Consider the following 27,491-nt stretch of genomic DNA (forward strand, 5'->3'; position numbering starts at 1 on the left):
TTCATTGAATCTGCATAAAAGAGACCTCAGTATCTGCTGCATGTCTTTTCTACAGAAATTTCCTTGATATTATTTACTCTGATCTGGCATCCATAATTCCTCCATTTTTAAGCCTCTTGGAATATGCACAGTGACCAACTAACAACAATTCAACTTCAGAGCATCCAAGTTAACTTTTCTTTCTTTTCAATATCTCCTACTTTGATTCTTTTCAACAGCCTTCCTTCATATGGATTCCTATAAACTAAAACACAACTAATCAAGTTCAATGTTGAAGTTCTAGCTTTCCAACGTCCAGTTTCATATATAATACTGAAAAGTATGAGAAATTCAACTCTTTCATGTTTGGTTAAAAAAAAAAAAAAAAAGGTGATATAAATAATGTTTATAGAAAAAGTTTGATTTATTTAAGAATAATTGTCCAGCTTGACACTGTACTAAAACTGAAAAATACAGATAAATACTTTATAAAATATATCGACAAAAATAATATACAAATAATTTATTAACAATTGGGTGCACTGCTGGTAAGTTTTAACACTCAATACTCAACAAAACTATTTGAGATTATTTTGAACTTTTGTTGAGATCGCAGGTATCTATATTTATTCCAAACAGCTTTACACATATTTGCTAGTCGTAAGTCTTTCTTGCCTTCAGCAGACAATGCAAAATTATACTGTTCCCTGTAAAATACATCAATAAATCCTTAAAATATTACTGGTTAAATATTTATTCTATTGAACTATTACAAGGTACGAGGCCCTATCAAAATGTTCTGAGACCAAAGTATTTCTAAAAGCACTAAAAAACTGCAAGTTACAACAATGCCATATATCAGTAACCTCAGACATAACCACAATGCAACCACTATTGCATGTATTAGACAACTGCATTCAGTTGTCTGTTATATGCATTACTACATGAGCATGTAGATGTACTTAAAAATGGCTTTTTTTAAAGAACACTATGCATGTGTCACGTTGTGGAAAAACAGTTTTGGAAACCTACAGAATGCTGCAATGAAACACTATGCAGACTTCCATAGTTTTCAAAGTTTAAAAATGAAAACGCACAGTAGTTCTGATAGCATGTTAGGATCATTTTGGCAGTTTTAAATCAAGGTTTTTGGTTTGGTTTGGTGCATCAGCAACTAAGTGTATAATGCACCAAAACCAGGTCATGTAAAATATTACAATTAAGAATTCAGTGACCTAATGAATTAGGTCACTATATACAAATGTAAAACAATAAACGTATGTAAAAAGGTATAAAAGGGTAAATTTTAAATATGACTAAACAGATTTAAAGATTTTAAATAACTAAAACTGCTGATGCATGGTCATTGTGTCAGATAAAATCTGAGTGTATAAGACTCAGTCAGTTGGCTAAAAGCACTAAAATATTAAAAAAAATGTGTCTATAACGCGCACACGCAGATAAAATACAGGTCTGGAGGAAGGATTGAACAAGTACAGAAAAGGGCAATGAGATTGGTGAGGGGAACAAAGTGTTGCTCTTACCAAAAAAAGGCTTAAGTTCTGCAAAAATGTAGCATCTGGAGACTAGGCACCTCCGAGGTGATCTGATTGAGTTGTACAAGGCCTGAATGGCTCAGTGCTGATAGAATTTTTCCTCTTTCTCAGATTACACACCTGAGGGGGCATAAATTCAAATTAAGGAAAGATGGTTGTAGAATAGATGTGTGGAAATTTGCTTTTAGCAAGCAGTTGATTGCTGGAATAAACTTCCATCTGTTGTTGTGGAAGTTGATAGCTTAAATAAATTCAAGGAAAAACTGGACAAACTTTTGGAGCAAAAATGGATGGGTGAAATGGGATAGTTTTTTTTTTTTTTTTTTTGGTTGACGCTGTATATAAGCTTGCTTTCTTGCATCACATGTCTCTACTAATGCTAACCTAAATAAATGAAAATATGATGTATAGTTAAAAATATGTCGTAGTGCTCGCACATAGGGGGAGTCATCTACCCTCAACAAGTGTAAATGTATAAGATTACTGTGTCCTGTGCAGAAGCCAGCAAGAACAACTTCCTCACTGCAGTTCACACACAGACCAGACTGCCTGTATTTAAATACAAGCTTTATCTGATACAGCTTGTTCGTGACCTCCCCACGACTGTTGTCACTGGGAGAGTAATCTATTAGTTGCATTATTTGCCTGTAGGCTGTATAGAGGATTAACAGGTTACAGCTGTTCTGGGGTTGTGGTGATCTGGCTGCAACATTGGTCAGTTTGTTACCTCAATCCCATTGTTGCTTGAGATCCAGCAGAATCTTATGTTGTATGAACATTCAGAAAGGGTAAATGTAACATCTGCTGGATGCAGGTTAGTTATATCAAATTTTATCTCACTCCTGATAAAGTCTGAGTATACTTAATGCATCTGTACACACCATACACCTTTGGCAATTGTGGATTTTAATTTGGCCTAAATAAAGCTACCAAATATATGCTGCATTTGTCAAAGGAATCTTCTCAGACCTGACCAATAACTCTGATCTCAAACCACCAGTGAAGACAGGTAGGAAGGAAGTCAGAGTATTCAGCTAGATGGACAGCATAAGATAGTAGACAGAATTTGGAGCAGTGGTCTTTTCCCCCGCATGATGGTATACTGTGATGTTCAATTCTCTTACTATATATCATGGATATGAATGCCACAGGGATGGTTGGTAGCCTTTCAGCTGTTATAAAAGTTTTCCCTCCCAATGTGGCAGAAAAGCGGATGCCCATATGGGTTGTTTGGCAGGGATTTTAGTTTAAAGGTGTACTGTAATGACAACTATTTTTGTTGAAGAAACAAGTACGGTTTGGTTGTTTCAACATATAGACTCTGGGCAGGAGATGTTCAGAATACTCCAGTAGAAATGTGAATGGCCTAAGTGACTAACAAAGAGCCATAGCCGTACACTGTTTCTGGGTAATGCATATACCTGGGACCCATAAACTAAATTTAGAATGAATGAATGCATGATAAAGTTGAAGTAATGTGCAACGATCTGCACCCCACTTGTTGGAGAATATAGCTCAAGACAGCCCTCTTGACCATATAAACTCCTGGGAAATGGCAAATGGGTTCAGATTTTCACCCCAAGAGACCATTTGCATCCACTTTTGTAGGAAGTGCAACCTTCACCCTGAAATGGAATTAAAGCTGGACAAAATGCAATCCCAATTTTGTTTCGGGTGCTACTGGGATTGCATTTTGTCCAGCTTTAGTTCCATTTTAGGGTGAAGGTTGCACTTCCTACAAAAGTGGATGCAAATGGTCTCCTGGGATGAAAACCTGAACCCATTTGCCATTGCCCAGGAGTTTATATGGTCAATAGCAAGACTGAAAAGGTGCTGGTCATCAACAGAGGGCACTGTTTTGAGCTATATCCTCCAACAAGTGGGGTGCAGATGGTTGCACATTACTTCAACTTTATCATGCATGCATTCATTCATTCATTCTATATTTAGTTTATGGGTCCCGGGTATATATGCATTGCCCGAAACAAAATTCCTGTGCTACTGGAATTGCATTTTGTCCAGTTTTAGTTTCATTTCAGGGTGAAGTTGCACTTCCTACAAAAGCGGATGCAAATGGTCTCCTAGGATGAAAACCTGAACCCATTTGCCATTGCCCAGGAGTTTATATGGTCAATAGCATACTGCAAGACTGAAAAGGTGCTGGTCATCAACAAAGAGGGTAATGTTTAAAGTTGGAGGAAGGGGTTCAGAAACAGAATTAACTTTGATAGCAAAAAACATTACACTTAGAACTGATCCTTGAGGAACTCCCTTCCTCTTGGCAAAATGGCTGAGGAAGAGTCAATCCTACACGAACTTGAATGATCAGTTTAAGAGAGGAATTTTTTTTTATATAAAACTGGCAATATATCACCTACGACCAAAGTCTTAAATATCTTTTAAAATTCAAAATCTCCAAGCTATGTCATATGCTTGTTCCATATCAAAGAAAACTGACACCTGGTGCTTGCATTTCAGGAAAGCATCACAGATAGATGTTTCCAGACGAATTAAATGGTCAAGTGTTGATATGTTTCTTTGGCAGCTACAATGTGTTCTGGAAAGGGGTCTAGCATTGACCATTATTTCCAGGATCTTGCAATAGCTGGTCAGAGCTATAGAACAATAATTAATTGGTATTTTTAGATCTTTTCCTAGTTTAGGAAAGACAAGTATGATTGCCTTATGCCAAGAGTCCAGAAACTGCTCTTCAAGATAAATTCTGTTGTAGAGACAGAGCAGACAGTCCATAGATTCTGATGAAAGATGTTTAATCACCTCAAAATGGAGATGTCCTGATGGCACTTGCCCAGGATTGAGAGAGTGCTTTCAGTTCCCATTTACACAACAGACAGGTTCAGCTTCAACTGCAGTTTTGTTTTTCAGATTTTTGTTTGAGGGTTAGAAATTCTGTGGTGTAAGATGTTTCAGCAGACACTTTAGTGAATGTCGCCTCAAGAGTGTTTGCAATCGCAGTTGGATCTGCAACTGCACATTCATTATGCTCTAATGATTGTTAAAGGGTGTGATGTGTATTTTCCCTCCATTTTCCCTTTGTCCCAGATGAATTTTAGTGTCGCTGCCCAACTGATGGAAGATGTGAAGCAGATCCAAGGTTCCTTCCGACTCTGATGTCTAATGTAATGTGCATGTTTGAAGGCCGTTAGATTTTTCTATGGTAGGATATTGAGGAAATATTTCCCATGCATTGTTTTGGGCCTCCTTGCTACTCTGCATTCTACCATGGTTTTAGAAATGGTGGAAACAGAGTTAATTACAGAAAGTATTGTTCACTGCATGAACAATACTTTCTGTAATATACTAAACTTGCTCAATAATTTGGCTCCTTGTTGACTGTGGTTGTATAAAATGTTGCCAGATAAAATGTTTAAAGGCATTCCCAGTCAGCATGATCAATCTTCCACTGTGATATCCTGGATGGGTGACACTGCCTCCCATTGCAAAGGGTGGATATCACGGGAAGGCACTCACAACCGTAAAGGTTTTCTTCAACCTCTGTGCAGGGAGGATAAAGGAAGGATGGAGCAGATGGAAAGATCAATGGCAATAAACATATGGGTAGGCATATATGGAAGAAGGTATTAAAGCTCACATTTAGAAGGGGAAGGTTGTTATGTTCAAGCATAGGCTCTATAATCTAACCCTTCCATTGATATTAGTGCTATTCCACTAAAATGCCCTAGTAGTAGAAAAAGGGGTTGCAATTACTTAATGAGATCATCAAGGTCCGCATGGAGGAAATCATTCCATGTGGCAAATAGATGGTGTAAAGAGTTAAGAGGAACCCCACTGTTAGGCAAATCTCCACGACCCGTTGTAGTTGTCAGTGGTGTAGTTGAAAGGGGTTATGGTTACACACAAGGATGACAACTCCTCCATGGGCAAAGCCATCCCTATATCTGTCCTTCTGAATTATAGTACAGCTATACATGTAAGGGTTCTCATTTGCCTTTAAAGTCTCATGTAAGAAGCTCATACTTATGCAGGAGGGTCTTAATGTCATCACTATTTCAATGGAAACCATGGGTTCCACTGTAGAAATCTGAATGTGGATATTACTTAGATTTGCTGGGTTCATCAGTGGGCTTCTCAAGGGGCTGAGGGCTTTGCTTTCTTAGTCTTGGATTTATCCTTTTTGGGGAAGTATGGCCATTGTCCCATGTCCATACCTTCATTTGCAAGAAGTTCCAATGCAGAGTTCCTTCGCCTCTATCTCCATTTTTTCATTTGTTGCAGGAAAGTGAGTCAGGTTCCCTGTATTATTTGATTTAGTTAGAGGTAGAGCAGTAAGATATAGGAAGTGGCAGCTAATTGGCTTTTGAGTGTTCAGTAAGTGGTGTGCAATGGGAGCAAAAGATTATTTTTGTGGGATTGTCATATCTGTTTGAGTTCCAACAGATTGCTTCTCTGCAACTTTCTAGGCATATGTGGGCTTATTGCTACTTATTGGAATTACCAGTTTACTCACCTCCTGATGTGGAATATTCAGCTCTGCTTTGTGTTGCTGTATTTGCTATTCTTGTTTCCACCACTGGCATGCACTTGAATATGAAGGTGCTCACCTTCACAGTTAACACAAGTGGGTTTAGGCTGTACATGCTTTCGTGGTTTTTTGCACCACACCAAGCACAAGGAGGCACTCCATGGCAGGGCCATCTGCAAATGCCCATATTTCTAGCATTTAAAACATCACAGTGGGTTTGGGATGTATAACCTTACACTCAATTTATGTACCTGGCTTTTATCAAGTTAGGAGATGTTCGAGAATTAAACAAAAGGATGAGGTTTCTAGTTGGTACTAAACCTTCCCATCCTTAAGCATGGAAATTCTTATAAGCTATCACTCCCTGTGGCTTTAGTTTGGAGCAGATTTTCTCCTCAGTAACCTCAAGGAGGTCTCACTCTGAGATGACACCTCTTGATGAATTTAGTGTTGTGTGGTGTAATGGTAATCAGTACTCCTCTGACTGATGTTACTCAGAGTAGCTACTATGAGTGCCTATAGTTTTTGGTTTCAATTAAGAGGTCCCCAGAACAAAGCCTCTTAAATGATTTCAGAAACCTGCTAACCCTTATGTATGAAAAAGGGTGATATTTTCTCAATAGACTCTCAGTTTGTGAATGTATAATCAAGAATCTTGGAGTGAGACCTGACAGTACTTCAGGTCTCTCTTTTTATCAATACAGCAAAGAGACCTCAAAAAGGTCTCTTTGCTGTATTGGCATTGCCTGTTTCTTTGGTTTGTTTTCAGATAGAAACAAGGTGAAGCCCCAGAAGAAATAACTTTATCAGGATTCGTAGCATTTTTAGTTGTGGTTCAATGCACAGGCTCCCCGCCCACCATGGAGCCCAAATGGGACTCCCACTACCAGCAAGCAAAAAATGTGCTTGGGAGTGGGACGTCACGGCTCCAGACACCATACCTGCACTGCCACCAGCCCAAGTCCTGTCCCCTGCACCAATGAGGGTAGGGACATGGCATTGACATGATTGACCCTTGTAGAAAAACCCACTAGCCAACAGATCCTGGCCAAGCCATCCAGGACAAATCCATCTTGTTGAAGCAGGAGCCAAGGTGGTCTGTTGAAGCTGGGCTCACAACCATCAGGATCCCTGTGGTGTTAGTGTGGAACCTAGACTGCAGGCATTGCATACCAGTGATGCTAATCTGGAGGACCAACAGCATCACTGGGTTGTTATTGTTGTTGTTATTATTATTTAGGAGCATTAGCAACTAAGGCCATATTGCTCTGGGGATATGTCGTGGTCACTCCCTGACCTTTCCGCATCCTCCGTATTTGGTGGCTCACGGGCTCGAACCCCAGTATAATCAAGAAGCATGTGTTACGCACTGCTTCTCTTGCCCACCTGGCTACGGAGGCACCAGCATCACTGGGAGGACCTCTCACCACATAAGAGGTGCCCACATCAAGGGGTTTAAATCAAGGGATAGTTCACCATGAATCTATGAATCTGACATTCTACTGAGCAGTTCCAGCATGTATAGAAAATTTGGTGAGAAGGAAATTTTACCAGCAATGGGAAAATGGCATATGGCTCCTTTAGAATAATAATGTATGTCTCTACACTTTTCTGTCTGGTGGAATAATATTCTTATGGTACACAACCTTTCTGACTTCCCCAATTTCCTCGTCCCCCCCCCAAACTCAGCTTATTACTTTGAAAAGACATACATATACAGTGGACACTGCTTATTGTGATCACTCTGGGACTGAGCTGAAGTGATAAATAATCAACAAAGCAATGCAGCTGTTCAGCATTGTTTATTGATGCCTTATGGAAATATTTACATAAAATAGTGGAAGTGGACAAAAAGAAAAACATGAAAATCAAGCAATGTCAAATACTTTACTTTGTCCATATTTCTTCGAGAAAGTCATTAATTAAAATGAAACTCACAACATTTCCGTAAATCCATACAAACCATTAAAAACAAATTTAAAAAAATATATTACAATCAAGAAAAGGGTTAATGCTCTACTGTATTGTAATAAATTATAATAAATGACATTTTTTCTGTGTTTGTCTGAAACCTTTGATTAAGTGCTGCCATCACTTACCCGTGTTTCCAAGTAATTTTAGACAGTTTATAATAGATAACAACACCAAAATAGATTTGAAAATCATAGGAGGTGAGAGAGATTGCACCTGTCAGCACATTGTCCGAGTTGTGCTTACAAATTCTCTGGAATCCAGATACAGAAAATGAATGAAGAGGCACATGAATAGATGTAAAGAATACTACTGCATAAAAAAAAAAATATATATATATATATATATATATATATATATATATATATATATATATATATATATATATATATATAGATATATTTTATTCTGATATGCTTTTCACTCTACAGAGCTTGCCACTATCAAAGAATTAAAGGAAGAAGAATTGACGATAGGGAGGGAATTATGGAAAATGCACCGAGTACTGAAAGCAATTCTACGAGTTCCAGGCATGTTTCAATAAGTGGCAGTATTGCTGGAATAATCCTATTCAGAATACAAAAACACAATGAAAAAGATAGTCAATAGCATAAAGTAATCCTATTTGTGGTATTGAACCAGAACTTTTTGATAGGCCCTCGCATGATAAAATTAAAGAGTAAGTTCACTAATTTGTGAGGGAGGGGGGAAAACATAAAATAAAATTCTGCCAAAGTCCTTTAAATAAACCTAGTTGCTATTAAAAGATATTATGTCTAAAATACAACAAAATCATATCACTTTGATAAACATATAGAACACATAGCAAGTACAACTTGGAGACAATCTCCCCCCCCCCCAACAAAAAAATAAAAAAAGGTACAAAAAAAAAAAAAAAGCAATTCTTTATCACACAGAAAATTTCTACAAAATAACAGATGTAAAAGAGGTCATATGCAGTTAAATTGATTTATTTTTTTGTAGTTATCTAAAGCTCCTAGAAGAATTTTGAATTTGTTTAGTTGTATGTTGAAATTTTTAGGAATATAATGGAAAGTTGATCCAAAGGATGGATGAAGGAAGATGAAAACTTATTTTAGCTCACAAAAACTAAGTAATAGCATTAAGTAGAAATGCTAACTATGGCAACACCTATGGAATTTAGTAGTCAGGACAGTGGGGCTCATTATATGTGAAACTTTGTATACCTATCAGGTTCATATACAGTGTGTTTCTGTTAAAAGAACCAAAGGTTTATCTTCTTATTTTTAGATTTAGGTCATTTGACATCATTTTTGTCATATTTGGGCTGAAAATTTTGAATTTAACGCTAGTATTAGTAGCGGTAAATTATACAATTAAGCAAACTTATATATCATTAAAAAAAAAAAAAAAACCTTCCTACATCATCTGTCCATCCCTTCTAACAACTTACCTAGTTCCTCCTTAAAATTTATTCACACTACCTGCTTCTGCAACACTGGATGGAAGTTTGTTCCAACAGTCCAACCTGCTGGCTAAAGGCAAATTTCTGCTCACCTATCCTGCAATCATCCTTCAATTTAAATTTATGTTCACTCATGTGTGTTGTCTGAGAAAATAGGATGTCATGGTATTCAGCTTATTCAAACAATTCAAAGCCTAAACAACTCAATTAGATCTCCCTGCAAGTGCCTATTTTCCAGATTCTGCAAATTGCAGTACTGAGACCTTTCTTGCTAAGAATACTGTTTTGTTCCTGCTCACTAATCTCATTGCCCTTTTCTGTACCTATTCCAACAGATCAGCATCTGTTCTAAAATGAGGCTTCCAGATCTGTATACAGTACTCAAGATGTGGCTTAACCATTGCCTTACACATTAGTACAATCACCTCCTTATCCCTGTTGGCAAATATTCAACTTGACTAAGTACTACCATTTAGAGTTTATAATTTCTAAATGGAACTTTTTTCCAATCAGCTGATTTTTTTCTTTCTGGTAAAGTTGTTCCCCATGTGCATCTGTGTGTGCGTGTGTGTGTGGTGTGTGTGTGTGTGAGAGAGAGAGAGAGAGAGAGAGAGAGAGAGAGAGAATGTTTACTCTTCAGTAATTCGAGAGGCAACCAGAGAGGGTAATACTCTTGATCTGGTTATCAGCAGTGATCATTCGTGTATTAAGAATTTGCAGATAAAGGAACCACTAGGTGGCAGTGATCACAGTGTACTGATGTGGGATTTATTTTAAAGATATAATTACCATCAGGAGTAAAGGAAAGGGTTTTTGCTTCCGTAAAGGTGAGCACAGTGGTCTCAGACAGTTTTTAAATTCCATACAGTGGGATCAACTGACGATGTTACCAACAGTAAATTCTAAGTGGGAAGCAGTCAAGGAATTAATCGTGGAAGCTACTAAAAGTTTCATACCTATTAAGAAATACTGCTCAAGGTTTAGGCCTAAACGGTTATCAAATGAACTAATGAGACTCGTGACAGAGAAGAAAAATGCATGGGATGCATATAAATTATCACGCAACTCAGAAGCCTATGGCAGATATAAGCTAGTCTGTAATCAGGTCACAAAGGAGGTTACGAAGGCAGATTACGAGAAATCTTTACAAAGGATGCTAAGAAAAACAGCAAGGATTTCTTTACCTAATAAACTCTAAAATTCAATTTAAATTTATGTTCACTCATGTGTTTTCTGAGAAAATGGAAGGACGTCATGGTTTTCAGCTTATTCAAACAATTCAAAGCCTAAACAACTCAATTAGATCTCCCTGCAGGTGCCTATTTTCCAGATTCTGCAAATTGGTACTGAGACCTTTCTTGCTAAGAATACTGTTTTGTTCCTGCTCAGATAGCGAACAAACTGAATGAGTATTTTGCATCTACATTCACACACAAGGAGTTATTAAGGTTTGAAAATGGGAGAAGGTTATCAAATTGTAGCAGGGTACTTAATGATTTTGTAATAACTGAGAGCAAAGTGGAGGAGAAATTGTTGAAGTTAAACATAAGAAAGGCCCCAGGGGTGGATGGGATCTATCCAGTTATATTAAAGGAGGCGGCAAAGCAACTAAGCAAACCCTTAGCCATAACTATGAGAGCATTATGGGGAGGTCCCACGGACTGGAGATGTGCAAATGTATCCCCAATTCACAAAGGGGGATTGAAGGGTGACACGAGTAATTACAGACCAGTTAGTTTAACTTCTGTTCCGGGTAAAATAATGGAGTCACTGGTTAAAGATGCATTGCAGGATAATCTAGACAAGACTGCAGCAATAATTCAGACACAGCATGGGTTTGTTAAGGGAAAGTCTTGTCTGACAAATCTGATAGGATATTATGATGTGGTTACAAAGGAACTGGATGCAAAAAATAATTTTGATATCATATATTTGGATTTCAGGAAAGCTTTTGAGACTGTTGCGCATAGAAGACTATTGTACAAATTGGAGCAGAATGGTATTAAGGGCAGGTTGCTACAATGGATAAAAGGATGGTTGAGTGGGAGAAGATAGAGTGGTAATCAATGGGTGCCGCTCTTCGTGGACTAATGTTATTAGTGGAGTCCCACAGGGTTCGGTGTTGGGTCCACTGTTGTTTTTGTATATTTATCAATGATATTGATAAAGGTATATCAGGCTTAATGTCGAAGTTTGCAGATGATACAAAGGTTGTCAGGGTTGTTAATGACAATAATGGCAGTGTGCTACTGCAACAGGATCTAGAAAATTTGGGTAAATGGGCTAAGAAGTGGCAACTGAAATTTAACCTTGACAAATGCAAAGTACTGCATATGGGTTGAAGTAACCCCAGAGAAACGTACCAAGTGTGTGGTACTACACTTAAGGTGATAGAAAATGAAAAAAACCTGGGAGTAAACGTGCAGTCAGATATGAAGTTTTCTGAGCAATGCAGACAGGCTGCCAGGGCATGTCATGGAGGTTTTGTCAATGATATACAGGTTGATTCACTACCAGTGGGACAAACTTGCAGGAGGTGTAGGAGGCACAAAGGCGAATCGGAATCACATAGCATTGCAGGGTCCGAAATGCCTTCGTCATGCGGTAGAGGACGTTGAACGGGAGGTCGAATGAACAGCGATCCCGCTGGAAGTCAGCATTTGCGAACCGTTTCTGTTTAAGAAACCAAGTAGCAAAAATCCTCCGGAGTGGATAATCCGCAGGCTCCAATGGTTGGACGCGTTGCAGATGGTAAGAACTCATTTGGTTTGTTGACAGTATCCTCCATACAATGGATCGGGAAATACCCAATCGTTGGCCTATCGCTCGAGTACTCTTACTCGGATTGCCTTCTGCAAGACGTAGGACATTCTCCTCATTGTTTGGCGTCCTCGTCGTTCGCTCTCGATGATGGTACCTCTCGTGAAACAACCAGTCTCACGTAATCCTCTGTGCACGTGGGAAAATCGTATGATGAGGAGTACGCCTGTGCAGGAAACGTTCCTGGTACAAGCGCAGAGCGGCGTGCCCATTACAGTCCGCAGCTCCATATGCGAGGTGCATATCGGCCAGTTCAACGTTTGAATACTCGTCCATCCTACTGCCTTGGGAACCGGTTCGCAAATGCTGACTTCCAGTGGGATCGCTGTTCACGCGACCTCCCGTTCAACATCCTCTACCGCATGACGAAGGCATTTCGGACCCTGCAATGCTATGTGATTCCGTTTCTTCTTTGTGCCCCCTACACCTCCTGCAAGTTTATCGCACTGGTAGTGCACCCTGTATAGGAATTTTGCTAGCAGAGAAAAGGAAGTGATTGTCCCTCTGTATAAGGCAATGGTCAGGCCACACCTTGAGTACTGCGTACAGGTCTGGAGGCCTCATTTTAGGAAGGATGTAGATTTTCTTGAGCGTGTACAGAGAAGGGCAACAAGATTGGTGAGGGGAATGAAGAGAGGCTTAAGTTCTGAAAATTGCAGTGGCTAGCGACTAGGCACCTGCACGGTGATCTGATTGAGGTGTATAAGGCCTTGAATGGGTTGAGCATGCTGAATTCTGAATCCTTCCACTTGTTCAGATTACGAACCTATGGGGGCATAAATTCAAATTAAAAACAAGACAGATGTAGAATAGATGTGCGGAAATTTGCCTTTAGCTTGTTTGTTATTTGGTTTTTAGGAGCATTAGCAACTAAGGCCATATTGCTCCGGGAATATGCGGTGGTCATTCCCTGACCTTTCCGCATCCTCCGTATTGGGTGGTGACGGGCTCGAACCCCCGTCTAATCAAGAAGCATGTGCTATGCACTGCTGCTCCTTCCCACCTGGCTACAGAGGCGCCTGCCTTTAGCCAATGGGTGGTTAATTGCTGGAACAAACTTCCATCTGTCGTTGTGGAAGTTGATAGGTTAAATAAATTAAAGGAGGAACTGGACAGGCATTTGGAGGGAATGGCGTGATTTTTTTTTTTTTTTGGCCGATGCTGCATAAGCTCATACACTTGCTTTCTTGCATCACATGCCACTACTACTACTACCTCTTCAGCTAGTCATAGAGGGCAATTTTTCTTATGTATACTCAGGCTACAAATGCTGTGTTTTTAATTCATTTCGATTCAAATAAAATCAGTTTATATTTGTTTCAGAAATTCATTACGTTTTTAGACTAAACCAAGGATGGGTAACAATTTTCTGAGGTAAAAACAGTCAGACAAAATTTAAATTTAGAAATCACAAAATCTAAATGCTTAGCGCAATTTTAACATCAAATTCAAAATTTTTAGCCCAAATATGGCAAAAACGGTTCAGCCAAAAAAATATCAAAATACGCAAGATAGACCCCCCTGTGCCTTTTAATTGAAACATCTTGTATATAAGGTAGAATACACACTCTGTACACTGAAACTGCAGCACCCTGAAGGAATAGGAAAACAGAGACGATACTTAAGGTAATGATAGCCAAGGAGTTAAGAAACACATGATAAAAGTTGCAGATGCTAGTGTGTGTGTGTGTGGACACATTTAAATGCCACAAATGATGCTTATAATGGACATATCGATATGACGTAAATCCACCATAGTTGGAGATACGTTTAGCTAGACATCTTGGCACAGAGTCATACAGTTGTCAAATAGACTCCTGCAGTATTTCCCCAAGCCTCTTGCACAGATGTTCTGTAGTTCCTCCCACAGAACATCTGTGGTCTGTGCTGGCTGCAGGTGGCTCTGTAGATGGCATCTGATCATGGCCCACAAGTTCTTGATGGGGAGAAATCCAGGGAATGGCTGGCCAAGACAGTACATCCACCATGAAGACACTCAGAGAAAACCCTCTGCATTGTGTTTTGGTGTCGTCCTGTAGAAAATGGCATCGGGCACACGCCCTAGTAATAGAACACACCTTTAGTTCCTGAACTTCACATGGCAAGGGTGGTACATAAACACGATCCTTTATGTAGACCCACAAGAAAAATCACATGGAGTTAAGTCCGATAACCTCGGGGCCATTTCAAGAAACATTCATCCCTTTCTTCAGCACGTCCAATCCAGCGCTTGTGTAGCTCGGTGTTAAGGTAGGCTTGTTTGTTTGTTTTTTTGGTTTTTAGGAGCATTAGCAACTAAGGCCATATTGCTCCGGGGATATGCGGTGGTCATTCTCTGACCTTTCCGCATCCTCTGTATTCGGTGGTCATGGGCTTGAACCCCGGTCTAATCAAGAAGCGTGTGCTACGCACTGCTGCTCCTGCCCACGGAGGCGGTTAAGGTAGGCCCGAACATCATTATGGAAGTGGGGAGGGCCCCCGTCTTGCTAGTAAATAAAGTCATCACTATCTTCCTGAACTTCAGGCATTAACCACTGCTGCAATATATCGAGGTAGGATTGCCCAGTTACAGTGCCATTGGCAAAGAAGAAAGGTCCGTACAGTTTTTGGCATGACAAGGCGCAGAAAACATTCACCTTCGGCAAATCATGCTCATATTCAATTATCTCTTCAGGTTTCTGGGTGTTCCAGATTCGACAATTGTGTTAGTTGACCTTCCCATTGGTGTGATATGTGGCCTCATTGCTAAACACTACGCAATTAAAGAAGTCGTGTTCTTCTGCCAGTCCTTGCAGTTCACAACAAAATTGGAACCGCTTCTCTTTGTTGTCTCCCTGTAACATATGCACCAACTGCAATTTATATGGCTTCACAGAAAGTTTTTTACGAAGAACATTCCATACTGTCGGGGCTGGCATTTGCAGCTCACGTGGTGATCTCCACTCTGATTTATTGGGGCTCCTTGTGAATGTCTCTCTCTCTCACTCATTCCACATTATCAACAGTAACACTAGGCCAGCCACTACTCATTCCTGAACACAAGCAACCTGTGTTTATAAATTGTTTATGCCACTTGTAAATAGCCTTCCTGGTTGGTGGCTCTTTACTATATGCACTTCAAAATTTCCTTTGAACATCTGTTGCACACTTGTTCTTATCAAACAGTAGCACACAAAATGCCTTCTCGGGACTGGAAGCCACCATCTTTCAACAAGGCTATGCGTGTGGTAGAGGTACGACAGATAATGCCAACTGGCGGCGAATGATGGAACTACACGCCTCGGCAGTAACAACCGGGAAACTTTCATGTTTTCTCTTTTGCGTGGTATAAATAAGTAACTGGTATCTCTTAATCCATGTGCAATAAATTATTGAAAGTGTTCCCACCATTTATAGACACCCTGTATATAAAGGGTGTCCACAAACCTTCTTTACAAAACTAAAACATTAGGGTACATGATACAAACATGAAACATTTCCAGGTGACATAGGATATCTTCCAAGTTTTTATTCACCAACCAGAAAATGCGTGTGCTGCAATAGATAATAGAATAATTGCAAAACTGTAATCATGGCTAAATTTACTAACACCGAGAAGACTTAGTATGTACTTTGGCTCACAAACTTCAGTCTGCTATTGCTGTTATACTTAAATTTTGAACATGTTTAAAAGGAAGCCACCAAAAAGCTTGAGTTCTGTTTGGGTACAGAAAACTCATAAAGGACACCTGTTTGTGTAGTCATCATGGCCAAGTGGTGGTGGCTGAACAAAAGTCTGCAAGGGTGTAGTGTAGTTAGTTCAAGAAAGTGATGCTCGGAGAAATCTATATGATGTGCCAGTTGTGAGCTTAACTTGTCAAGGTCAACAGCATGTTGGAATGAACGAACCGGTGTGAATGTCTTATTGTGGGGGATTCAATCGGAGCAAGTGGGAAGGAAACACCACGGGGAGCAAAATTTTTAAATCAGCTAAATGATTTCTATTTGTATCAGCATGTTGGGAGAAGTACTAAGGACAAGAATATTCTGATTATCACCCATGAACCAGATGACATTATAGAGCTGATGGTAAAGGAATCATTAACAGAGAGTGATCATGGAGTTCTAATTTGGATGATGACATGAGAGGTAGCAACTGTTAAAAGGCAAAGGAATGGGTTTTAATTTCAGGAAAGGAGATTATGATGGCTTAAAGTGTTATGTGGCCTCTATCAACTGGGGCGTGAATAAATTGGAATTATTAGAAATACTTTAGTATTTCTAATAATTCACATACATTCTAATAATACTTCAGTGATAAATTACAGAAGTCTTGAACGTGCATCACACCATGAAGAAAATACAGCACGAGGATTCTGAGATAGATGAATAATGGGCTAGCCAGTTTAATAGGGGGGGGGGGAAATAGCATGGAAAAGTTTGAATGGTAAAAAGTACTGAACCATAATAGCTACAAACTGATCTGTAACAATGCCACAGAACAGGTTAGGCTGTCAAAGGCAGATTATGAGAAATCACTGGCTAAGAGAGCAAAGAATGAAAACAAGGAGATTTTTACATAGATGAAATCACGTAATACAGGTAATACGTAGGTGAAATCATGAAGTATGAATCAGATTCTTCAATTCAATTCATCTGCAACATCAGTTAACATTTCAGATGAATTGAACAGGTACTTTGCATTGATATTCACAGACAAAAGGCCCTTCTTGGTGAGGAGAAACTGAGCAAGTGAAACTGGAAAGCATAAAATTAATAATATTGAAAGTGTAGATCATTTATTAGAAAAACCTTTTCTCTAAAGGCAAATAAGATGTTGATAGCATATACTTAGTAATTTTGAGGGCGGTGGTCTTGAACCATTAAGGTTAATTATGAGGACATTACTAGACTTGGGAGAGTTCCTTTAGGATCATTTACAGAGAAATGGAATTCGGAAGGAAACATAGCATAATTTTGTAAAGAGAAAATTAACCAACCTGGTCAGCCATTTTGACAGAATTACTCACAAGATGGATGTAAGGGATAATTTCAACATTGCTTACTTGAATTTTAGCAGATAATTTTAATTAATCACATATGAGAAGTTGCCCTATAAACTTGACATTTTAGAATCACAAGACAGCTGCAGGGCAGGAGGCAATGGGTTGTGACTAATGGTTACTCTTCAGATTGACTAATGCAGGAATTCGAAACTCCAAGGAGAAGTACCTGGACCACTGATGTTTCTGATTTTTGTAAATGGCATCAAAAAAGGGACAGAGGGTATATATCAAAATTTTCAGATAATGTCAAGATTGGTAGAGCAGTTTAATGTTTGGTACCAAGCAGAGCTTCTTCAGGACAACTTAAATTAGTTTTTAGGTATGGCCAGAAAAGTGGCAACTATATATTAATGCAGCAAAATGTAAGGTTTTACATCTGAGGAATAGCAATCCCAAAATAACTAATATACTTGGTGGGGCTGAACTAAGAACATTAAAGAAAGTGATTTGGAAGTTATGATATAGTCAGACATGAAGTTCTCCTGGCAGGAGAGATATGCAAAGCAACAAAGGCTCACAGTGTCCCACTGATGATGTTTTGAACATCTGTTTGTTTGTTTTGATTTTTATTGGCGCATAAGCTACTAAGGCTATAATGCGCCAAGACCATGTCATTTATAAAAAAAAATTTAAACTTTCAGTGACCTAATTAGTTAGGTCACTATGTCAAGAGGTATAACAAATATATAAAAGAAAAATGTAAATTTTATAAATGAGCAAAATTATTTATTGATTTTAAAAATCTAAAAATAGCAGACACATTGTCATTGTCGGATAAAATCTGACTGAGTGTATACAGCTCAGTCAGATGATTAAAAGCGGTAAAACGGATATTACTAAAATCTGGACAATCAATTAAAATGTGTCTGATAGTTAAAATTGTGCCACAGGACACACACATAGGAGGGTCATCAGCCCTCAGCAGAAACGAATGAGTTAAATGACTGTGTCCTAAGGGGGCCGGGCAAGAACAACTTCCTCCTTACAATTCCTGCGCAGACTAGACTGCCACGGTTCAATTACAGGCTTTATACAATATAGTTTATTCCCAGTCTGTCTATTCCACGAGTCCTGCCATTGGGAGTGTATGTTTTGGTGTATTATTTGCCTGTAGTCTATATAGGGGACTAACAGGCAGTGGTTATTATTGGGAATTGCTGATTTGGCTGCGGCGTCAGCCAAATCATTTCCCCTAATCCCAATGTAGCTGGGAATCCAGCAGAAGCGGATATCATATTCACGTCCACGGAGGAAGTGAATCTTCTGCTGAATACTAGACAGAACTGGATGAGGATTATATCTCACAGATATTAAAGCCTGTAACATGCTTAGAGAGTCTGAATATAAAATGAACCGTTTGTATTGGCATTCACTAATGTGATCCAAAGCTAAGTCTATAGCGTGCAGCTCTGCAGTAAATATGCTGCATTCAGAGGGAATCTGCTCCGATGTACAGCTGTCTGTAAAGACAGCAGCAGCAGATCCCACATATGATTCCGACTTCGAACCGTCTGTGTAGACTGGCGCGAAGTCGGAATATTCAGTTCGGTGTGCTAAATGAAGCCGCAGGTAGACAGATGATGGAGTGTCTGACTTTCCCCAATTTCTAAGAGACAAGTCACATGCCGGGACATGAGCATGCCAGGGTGGAAATGGTTGCTTTGGTGTTTGGGCAACCTTGTCTACCTTGATATTAAGTTCTTTGAGTAGCTCTTGGAAACGAATACCAAAAGGACGATTGGCAGTCTTACAGGTATTATATAAATTTTCCCATCGTGGCTCAAAAACGAAGGGCCACGTAGGATGGTCTGGAAGGGATTTCAGTTTTAAAGCGTACTTTAAAGACAACTGCTTACGTCGAAGCGATAACGGTGGTTCGTTTGCTTCGATGTATAAGCTCTGGACAGGAGATGTGCGATATGCTCCAGTAGCAATGATGGTGGCATCATTGCCAGTAGCATCCGGCCTGATGATGGACGGGGTCCAGCCATCGAAGGACACTGTCTCTGGCTGAGGAATATACCTCGGACCCATAATCTAGTTTGGATTGCACAAGTGCACGGTAAAGCCGAAGAAGGGTGCATCGGTCTGCTCCCCAAGATGCAGAGGAGAGCGAGCGGAGAATATTAAGCCCACGTGTGCACTTTGTGCGGAGTTGACGAATATGATCCAAAAAGGTCAGTTTTTTATCGAATATGAGTCCCAAGAATTTTGTGTTCGCTGCTACTGGAATAGCATTTTGTCCGAGCCTTAATTCAGGTTCAGGATGAAGATTACACTTGCGACAAAAGTGTACGCAAACGGTCTTCTCCGGTGAGAACCTGAAGCCATTAGCAAGTGCCCAGGAATTCAGACTATCAATGGCTTTCTGCAGTTGTCTTTCAATAACCCTCATGTTGCACGACTGACAAAAAATGCTAAAGTCATCAACACAGAGGGCACTGTTTACAGTTGGAGGAAGTTTTTCTGTGATGGAATTTATTTTGATGGCAAAAAGCGTGACACTTAATACTGATCCTTGTGGTACTCCCTCCTCTTGGCTAAAGGAACGAGAGAGTGAGGATCCCACACGAACTTGGAAAGATCGATTGGCTAAAAAGTTTTTAATAAAAATGGGGAGTTGCCCCCTAAGACCAAAACTATGCAGATCTTTTAAGATGCCAAATTTCCAAGTTGTGTCATATGCTTTCTCCATGTCAAAGAACACCGACACCAAGTGTTCGCGTTTTAGGAAAGCATCTCGGATGGATGTTTCCAGTCTAATAAGGTGGTCCAAAGTTGACCGGTTCCTTCGGAAGCCGCACTGGATGTTGGAGAGAAGGTCATTTGATTCTAAAAACCATATTAAACGAGAATTAACCATTCTCTCCAGGATTTTGCACAAACAACTAGTCAGAGCAATAGGACGATAGTTTCTGGTGACTTTTGGATCCTTTCCTGGTTTAGCAAAGGCAAGAAGGGTTGACTTGCGCCAGGAATCCGGAAACTGCCCTTCTATAAAGATTCTGTTATATAGAAGGAGCAGATAATCCATAGATTTTGTTGAAAGATGCTTAACCATTTCAAAATGGATGCCATCTGGTCCAACAGCACTTGCTTTGGAAAGAGTGAGGGCTCTTTTCAGTTCCTGTATAGTAAATGCCTCATTGTAGGGATAGAGGCCCTTGGACTTAAAATTAAATGCCTGTTTTTCCAGTTTATGTTTCAGGACCAGGAACTCTGGGGAATACGAGGATGTTGCGGAGATGTTAGAGAAAGTTTCCCCAAGAGAATTGGCTATTGCAGTTGGGTCTGCAATAGTGCATCCATTATAATCTAGGATTGAAGAAGGGTGGGATGTATATTTTCCCTTCACTTTCCGGATTTTATCCCAGACTACCTTAGAGTTGGTAGATTGGTTAACAGATGATGTAAAACGGATCCACGATTCCTTTTGACTCTGACGACGGATGTAGCGTGCTTTGGCTCGTGCACGTTTGAAGTCTATAAGGTTGTTCGTGGTAGGATATCGGCGAAATATCCCCACGCTTTGTTTTGAGCCTTTTTTGCTGTTGTGCATTGTGAATTCCACCAAGGTTTGGGAAATGGTGGAAACCGGGCAGATGTTTTTGGGACAGCATTTGCAGCTGCTTGGACAATGATTTCTGTGATGTACTTTACTGCGTCATTGATAGGCTCCCGACTGACTGTACTGAGGTCAAAATTTGCCTGATGTTGGAAGGCATTCCAGTCACCCTGATCAAACTTCCACCGTGGTAACCTAAAAGGAAGACATGGTCTCCCACTGTGTAACAAGGTTATCACATGGAAGTGATCACTGCCATATGGATTCTCCTCCACTTCCCAAGTGAGTGAAGGGAGTAGAGAAGGGGAGCAGATAGAGAGATCAATTGCAGAAAAAGTACGGGTAGGCATGTGGAAGAAGGTGTTTGTTCCAGTATTTAGAAGGGAAAGGTCATTGTCATTGAGCATACACTCTATGACTCATCTCCTTCCGTTGATGTTAGCACTACCCCACAGGGTGTTATGTCCATTCATATCCCCGAGAAGTAAGTAAGGGGGAGGCAACTGCGTTACAAGATCATCAAGGTCTTCCTGGGGGATGTCAGTCCCAGGTGGCAAATAAAGAGAGCAGACTGTTAATATAAATCCCACCGTAAGGCGAATTGCAACAGCTTCCATGCTAGTTGTAATTAGCAAGGGCTGGACTGGGGTCTGGTTGCCGACGAGGATAGCCACTCCTCCATGAGCAGAGCCATTCGCAATTCTATCCTTTCGAAAAATTGTGATGTTGTGCATGGTGGGATCATCATTTGCCTTTAGATGTCTCCTGCAAGAAAAAGCACACTGGCTCGTGCTTTTGCAGGAGGGCCTTGATGTCATCAATATTTCGCCGGAATCCACGACAATTCCATTGTAGGAATTTAGCCATTATTTTGGCTTGGTGGGTCCATCAGGCGGCTTCCGAGGTGCTGAGGGCTTACTTTTATCAGTCTTGGGTTTATCTTTTTTGGGAAAGAATGGACACTGTCCCATGTCCATTTCTTCCTCCGCAAAGAGTTCCAAGAATGAATCTTCGGGTACCTCCTTCTGCTCGACATCCATGTTTTCTTGGGTACTGGGGGGGGGGGGACTTTTCCTTTCTTATTCTTTTCTTTCATAATTACCTTTGTTACTTGTGGAGCATTAGGAGGTACTGATATAGGAGTGGCAGCTGATTGGTTTTTCTATGCAGGTTTTTGAGAACTTAAGAGATAACGCGCGATGGGAGTAAAAGACTCCTTTGGAGGAATGGTCATGTCCGTCTGAGTTCCGATGGAACATCTCCCTGCTACCTTCTGGGCGTAGGTAGGTTTGTTGAAATTCAGGGGTTTCACCGATTTCCTTGCCTCCTGGTATGATATATTTAGCTCTGCCTTCAGCCGTTGAATTTCTTTTTCTTCTTTCCACCTCTGGCATGCTCGTGAGTAGGCCGGGTGTTCGCCTTCACAGTTAAATACAGGTGGGTTTTGCGGCTGAACATGCTGTTGTTTCGTGGTCCTTTGCACCGCATCGAGCACATGCAAGGACTCCACGGCAGGCCATTTGAGAATGTCCATACTTCTGGCATTTAAAACACCGTAAAGGGTTCGGAACGTATGGATGCACTGAACGATTGATGTATCCAGCTTTAATCCCATCAGGAGGTTTAGGAGAGTTAAAAGTCAGGATAAAGCTCCTGGTTTTAACAATTTTTCCATCCCTTCGTGCAGTAATTCTCTTGATGGCAACAACTCCTTGTGGTTTTAATTCGGAGCAGATTTCCTCCTTGGTTACGTCGAGAAGGTCCCACTCCGAAATGACACCTCTCAATGAATTGAGTGTTCTGTGTGGTGTCACTGTTATGGGTACTCCTCCGATTGATGTTACTCGGAGTAGATGTTCAGACTGCCTGTCATTTTTTGTTTCAATCAAGAGGTCCCCAGAACGGAGCCTCTTAACTGACTTGGGTGAACCTGCTAACCCATCCAACCCTTTTTGTATAAAAAAGGGTAACATTTTACCAATCGGTGTTTCATTCGTGGAATGCATAATTAAGAACCTTGGGACAGGCCCTGATGGTAGTTCGGTTTGCTGCCTCTTTGTAGCAATAATGCTATCTGTCTCTCCGTCTCTGTTTTCAGATAGGGACCGGGTTGGGCCCCTGAAGAAATATATTTATCAGGATTCATGAAGTTTTGAAGTGGTTCAGTGTCCGGGCTCCCCACCCACCACGGAGCCCAAAGGGACGCCCACTACCCGGCAGCAATAAATGCGCTCGGGAGTGGGACGCTAGGGCTACCCAGACACCATACCCGCACCGCCGCCGGCCTGAATCCTGTCCCTCAGACCATGAGGGTAGGGGCATGGCATTGACACGGTTGACCCTCGCAGGCGAGCCTACTAGCCGATTGATCCTAGCCGGGCCTTCCAGGCCCTCCCGTCTTGTCGAAGCAGGGGCCAAAGTGGTGTATTGAAGCTGGGCCCCTCAACCACCAGGATCCCCCCCTTTCCGAATTTCCACGGGTCGCAGCGCACGGCAAACACGCCCGATTCCATTGATGTAAGCCTGGAACCTGGGCTGTGGGCGTTGGATCCCAGTGATGCTAGTCTGGAAGTCCAGCAGCTTCACTGGGAGGTCCCCTCACCACGTACAGATGCCCACGTCGAGGGGTTTGAACATCTGCTCATAGAGATAGTAAAATTATAACCCATTAAATTGTAAGACCACACTTGGAAGAAAAAAAAAAAAAAGTTGAGCTTCTTGAAAGAATCCAAAGTTGGGTGGAGAGACTGGCAATATGTGGACTATAGAGCTTGGCAAGTAGGCACCTTAGAGGAGAAAGCAAAATGAATGTGGGTGAAATTTTCACTGTTATAAGTGATTACAGAACTAGGGGTCATTAATTCAAATTACAGGAGAAGAGGTTTAGACTGTGAGAAGTTTCCTCCATGGTGGTTGGGGCTGACAGCTTTGGGAAATTCAAAGGTCAGCTGGATAGAAACCTACATGAGAAGGGAATCAAATAGATATTTTATTTTATTATTATTTTTAATTAATTAATTTTTGCTGATGTAGCAAAAGCCATAGGTTTTTTCCCACTATACAACTAATGCTAATATGTCGTTGCCACCTATATAATATAATATAATATAATATATGTTGCCACCTGAGGATGAAATCGTACAGGTTACTGCTCATACAGGAGAAGTAGATTGATGACAAAACCAAGGGGGATGGAATTTTGTTGTTAAATTCCACCATGATTACAGTTATGCAATTATTCTGCCATATATACAGCATGCACACTTTCTGGTTGGTGAATAAAAACTTGAAGATATTTTCTCTCACCTGGACATGGTTTTAGGTTTCTACCATGTACCTTATCAACCTTTGAGGCGAAATGAATCATACAGCGAATAATTTGGGCAACTGAGATGAGCAGTAGTTGAATCAACCGATAACTGAGATTCTGTCAGAAAAAGTACATGGGGTTTGGTAGACTGCAAGTGGAAATGGGCATTGCTGAGATTAGAATTGAGACCATGTATATTTGTGAAATGAACTAGGAAGTGGTTACAAAAAATAATTCTGATATCATATACTTGGATTTAAGGAAAGCTTTTGACACTGTTGTGCATGGAAGACTACTTAAAATAATTAAATGCACATGGCATAATACTTTAAGAGTTTAGTATCTATGTAATATCGGTGTTTAGATACACCATAGACACTCTTAAAAAAACTACAAAGTAGTTGTTGTGGGCATCATTTGCTCTTTCTCATATTGTGCTCTGCCTTCACGACGAGTTGCCATGATGCTGCACTACCTCAAATAAGTAAGGCTTCACTAATAGAGAAGACTACTGTTACTTATTCTCAGTGAGTACCACCACCCAGTTGTGAAGTTAATCGCACATATTGCGCGATTAACTTCACAACTGGGTCGTCATGTCTGCAATACTAGGGTACCTGCCCACCCACTGATGATAGGCCAATAGCCTTGAAACATGTCTGGGTGGTGGTACTCACTGAGAATAAGTAACAATAGTCTTCTCTATTAGTGAAGCGTTACTTATTTGAGGTAGTGCAGCATCATGGCAACTCGTCGTGAAGGCAGAGCACAATATGAGAAAGAGCAAATGATGCCCACAACAACTACTTTGTAGTTTTTTTAAGAGTGTCTATGGTGTATCTAAACACCGATATTATATGGAAGACTACTGTACAAATTGGAGCAGAGCAGAATGGTATTAAGGAGAAGTTGCTACAATGGATAAAAGGGTGTTTGAGTGGGAGAAGACAATCAATGGTGGTAATCAAAGGATGCTGCTCTTCGTGGACTAATGTTATTAGTGGAGTCACACAGAGTTCGATGTTGGGCCCACTGTTGTTTTGTACATTTACAATGATATTGATGAAGGTATATCAGGCTTAGTGTCGAAGTTTGCAGATTACACAAAGGTTGGCAGGGTTGTTAATGACAGTAATGGCAGTGTGCTACTGCAACAAAATGCTAGAAAATTTGCACAGATGGGCTGAGAAGTGGTAACTGAAGTTTAACATTGACAAATGCAAAGCACTGTATATGTGTAGAAGTAACCCCAGAAGAACGTACCAACTGTGTGGTACTACACTTAGGGTGGTAAAAAATGAAAAAGGCTTTGGAGTAATTATGCAGTCAGATATGAAGTGTTCTGAGCAATGCAGACAGGCTGCAAGAGCAGGTCATGGGGTTTTGTCAACAATATATAGGAATTTTGCTAGCAGGGAAAAGGAGGCGATTATCTCTTTGTATAAGGCAATGGTCAGGCCATGCTTTGAGTACTGCATACAGGTCTGAAGGCCTCATTTTAGGAAGGATGTAGATTTGCTTGGTTGTGTACAGAGAAGGGCAACAAGATTGGTGAGGGGAATGAAGGGATCCTCTTACCAAGAGAGGCTTGAGTTCTGCAAATTGCAGCAGCTGGAGACTAGGCACCTGCAAGGTGATGTGATTGAGGTGTATAAGGCCTTGAATGGGTTGAGCACACTGAATTCTGATGGGATTCTTCCACTTGCTCAGATTACAAGCCTAAGGGGGCATAAATTCAAATTGAGGAAACAGTTGTAGCATTAGCATTAGTAGAGGCATTTGATGCAAGAAAGCAAGCTTATGCAGCATCAGCCAAAAAAAAAAAAAAAAAAAAAAAACCCACTTCCACTTCACCCCTCTGTTCGTTCAAAATACCTGTCCAGCTGAGCCTTAAACTTATTTAGGCTATCAACCTCCACTACAAGGGATGGAAGTCTGTTCCACCAACCAACCACCCGCTGGCTAAAGGCAAATTTCCACACGTCTATCCTACATCTGTCTTTCCTCAATTTGAATTTATGCCCTCTCAGGTGATTCTTCTGAGCTAGAGGAAGAATCCCATCAGCATTGAGCATGCTCAAACCATTCAAGGCTTTATACACCTCTATCAGATCACCTCACTGGTGCCTAGTCTCCAGACACTGTAATTTGCAAAACTTAAGCCTTTTTTCGTAAGAGCACCCTTTGTTCCATTCACTAATCTTGTTGCCCTTCTCTGTACTCGTTCCAGCAGCTCTACATCCTTCTTGAAATGAGGCCTCCAGACCTGTATACAGTACTCTAGGTGTGGCCTGACCATTGCCTTATACAAGGGAATAATCACTTCCTTATTCCTGCTGGAAAAATTCCTGTATATCATTGACAATACTCCATGAGCTACTCTTGCAGCCCGTCTGCACTACTCAGAGAACTTCATATCTGCCTGCACAACCACCCCCAAGTCCCTTTCATTCTCTACCACTGTCAGTGTAGTACCACAGAATTGATACGTTGCTCTGGGGGTTGCTGTTTCCCATGTGTAGCACTTTACATTTGTCAATGTTAAACTTCATTTGCCACCTCTCAGCCCATCTGCTCAACCTTTCCAGATCCTGTTGCAGTAGCATAGTGTCAGTAGTGTCCTTGACAACCCTGCCAACCTTTGTATTGTCTGCAAACTTGGACATTAAGCTTGATATACCATCATCAATATCATTTATAAATACAGAAAACAATAATGGACCCAACACTGAGCCCTGAGGGACTCCACTAATAACATTAGTCCACGATGAGCAGTGTCCATTGATTACCACTCTCTGTCTTCTCCCACTCAACCACCCCTTTATCCATAGCAGCAATTTACCTCCAATGTCACACTGCCCCAATTTGTGTAGCAGTCTTCCATGTGCAACAGTATCAAAAGCCTTTCTAAGGTCCAAGTATATAATATCAAAGCTATTCCCTGCATCCAGTTCTTTTGTGACTGCATCATAGTATCCAATCAAATTGGTCAGGCAAGACTTCCTCTTAACAAAACCATGCTGTGTCCGAGCTATAACTGAAGTCTTGTCTAAATGATCCTGCAGTGCTTCTTTAACCAGTGCCTCCATTAATTTTCCTGGAACAGAAGTTAAGCTCACGGGTCTATAATTACTTGTGTCAGCCTTTGATCCTCCTTTGTGAATTGGGGTCACATTTGCACATTTCCAGTCTATGGGTACCTCCCCTGAGTCCAAGCAAGCTCTCATAATTATGGCTAAGGGTTTGCTTACTTCCTTTGCTGCCTCCTTTAATATAACTGGATAGATCCCATCC

The 27,491-nt window shown here is 40.6% G+C and overlaps 1 protein-coding gene across 1 annotated transcript in view; it reads right to left on the reverse strand.

Annotated features, from left to right (window-relative positions):
- Positions 1–541: 541 nt before the first annotated feature.
- The window catches only part of LOC150080806 (uncharacterized), a 76,332-nt gene continuing 49,382 nt past the window's right edge, over positions 542–27,491 (reverse strand). Inside the window, exon 5 of the mRNA XM_090380825.1 lies at positions 542–686. Coding sequence (XP_090236951.1) covers positions 542–686 — 145 coding nt within the window. The remainder of the gene's footprint in view (positions 687–27,491) is intronic.

The sequence above is a fragment of the Mastigoproctus giganteus genome, chromosome 9 (assembly GCF_048544385.1).
Source record: "Mastigoproctus giganteus isolate SK-2022 chromosome 9, ASM4854438v1, whole genome shotgun sequence".
Classification (NCBI taxonomy): Eukaryota; Metazoa; Arthropoda; class Arachnida; order Uropygi; family Thelyphonidae; genus Mastigoproctus; species Mastigoproctus giganteus.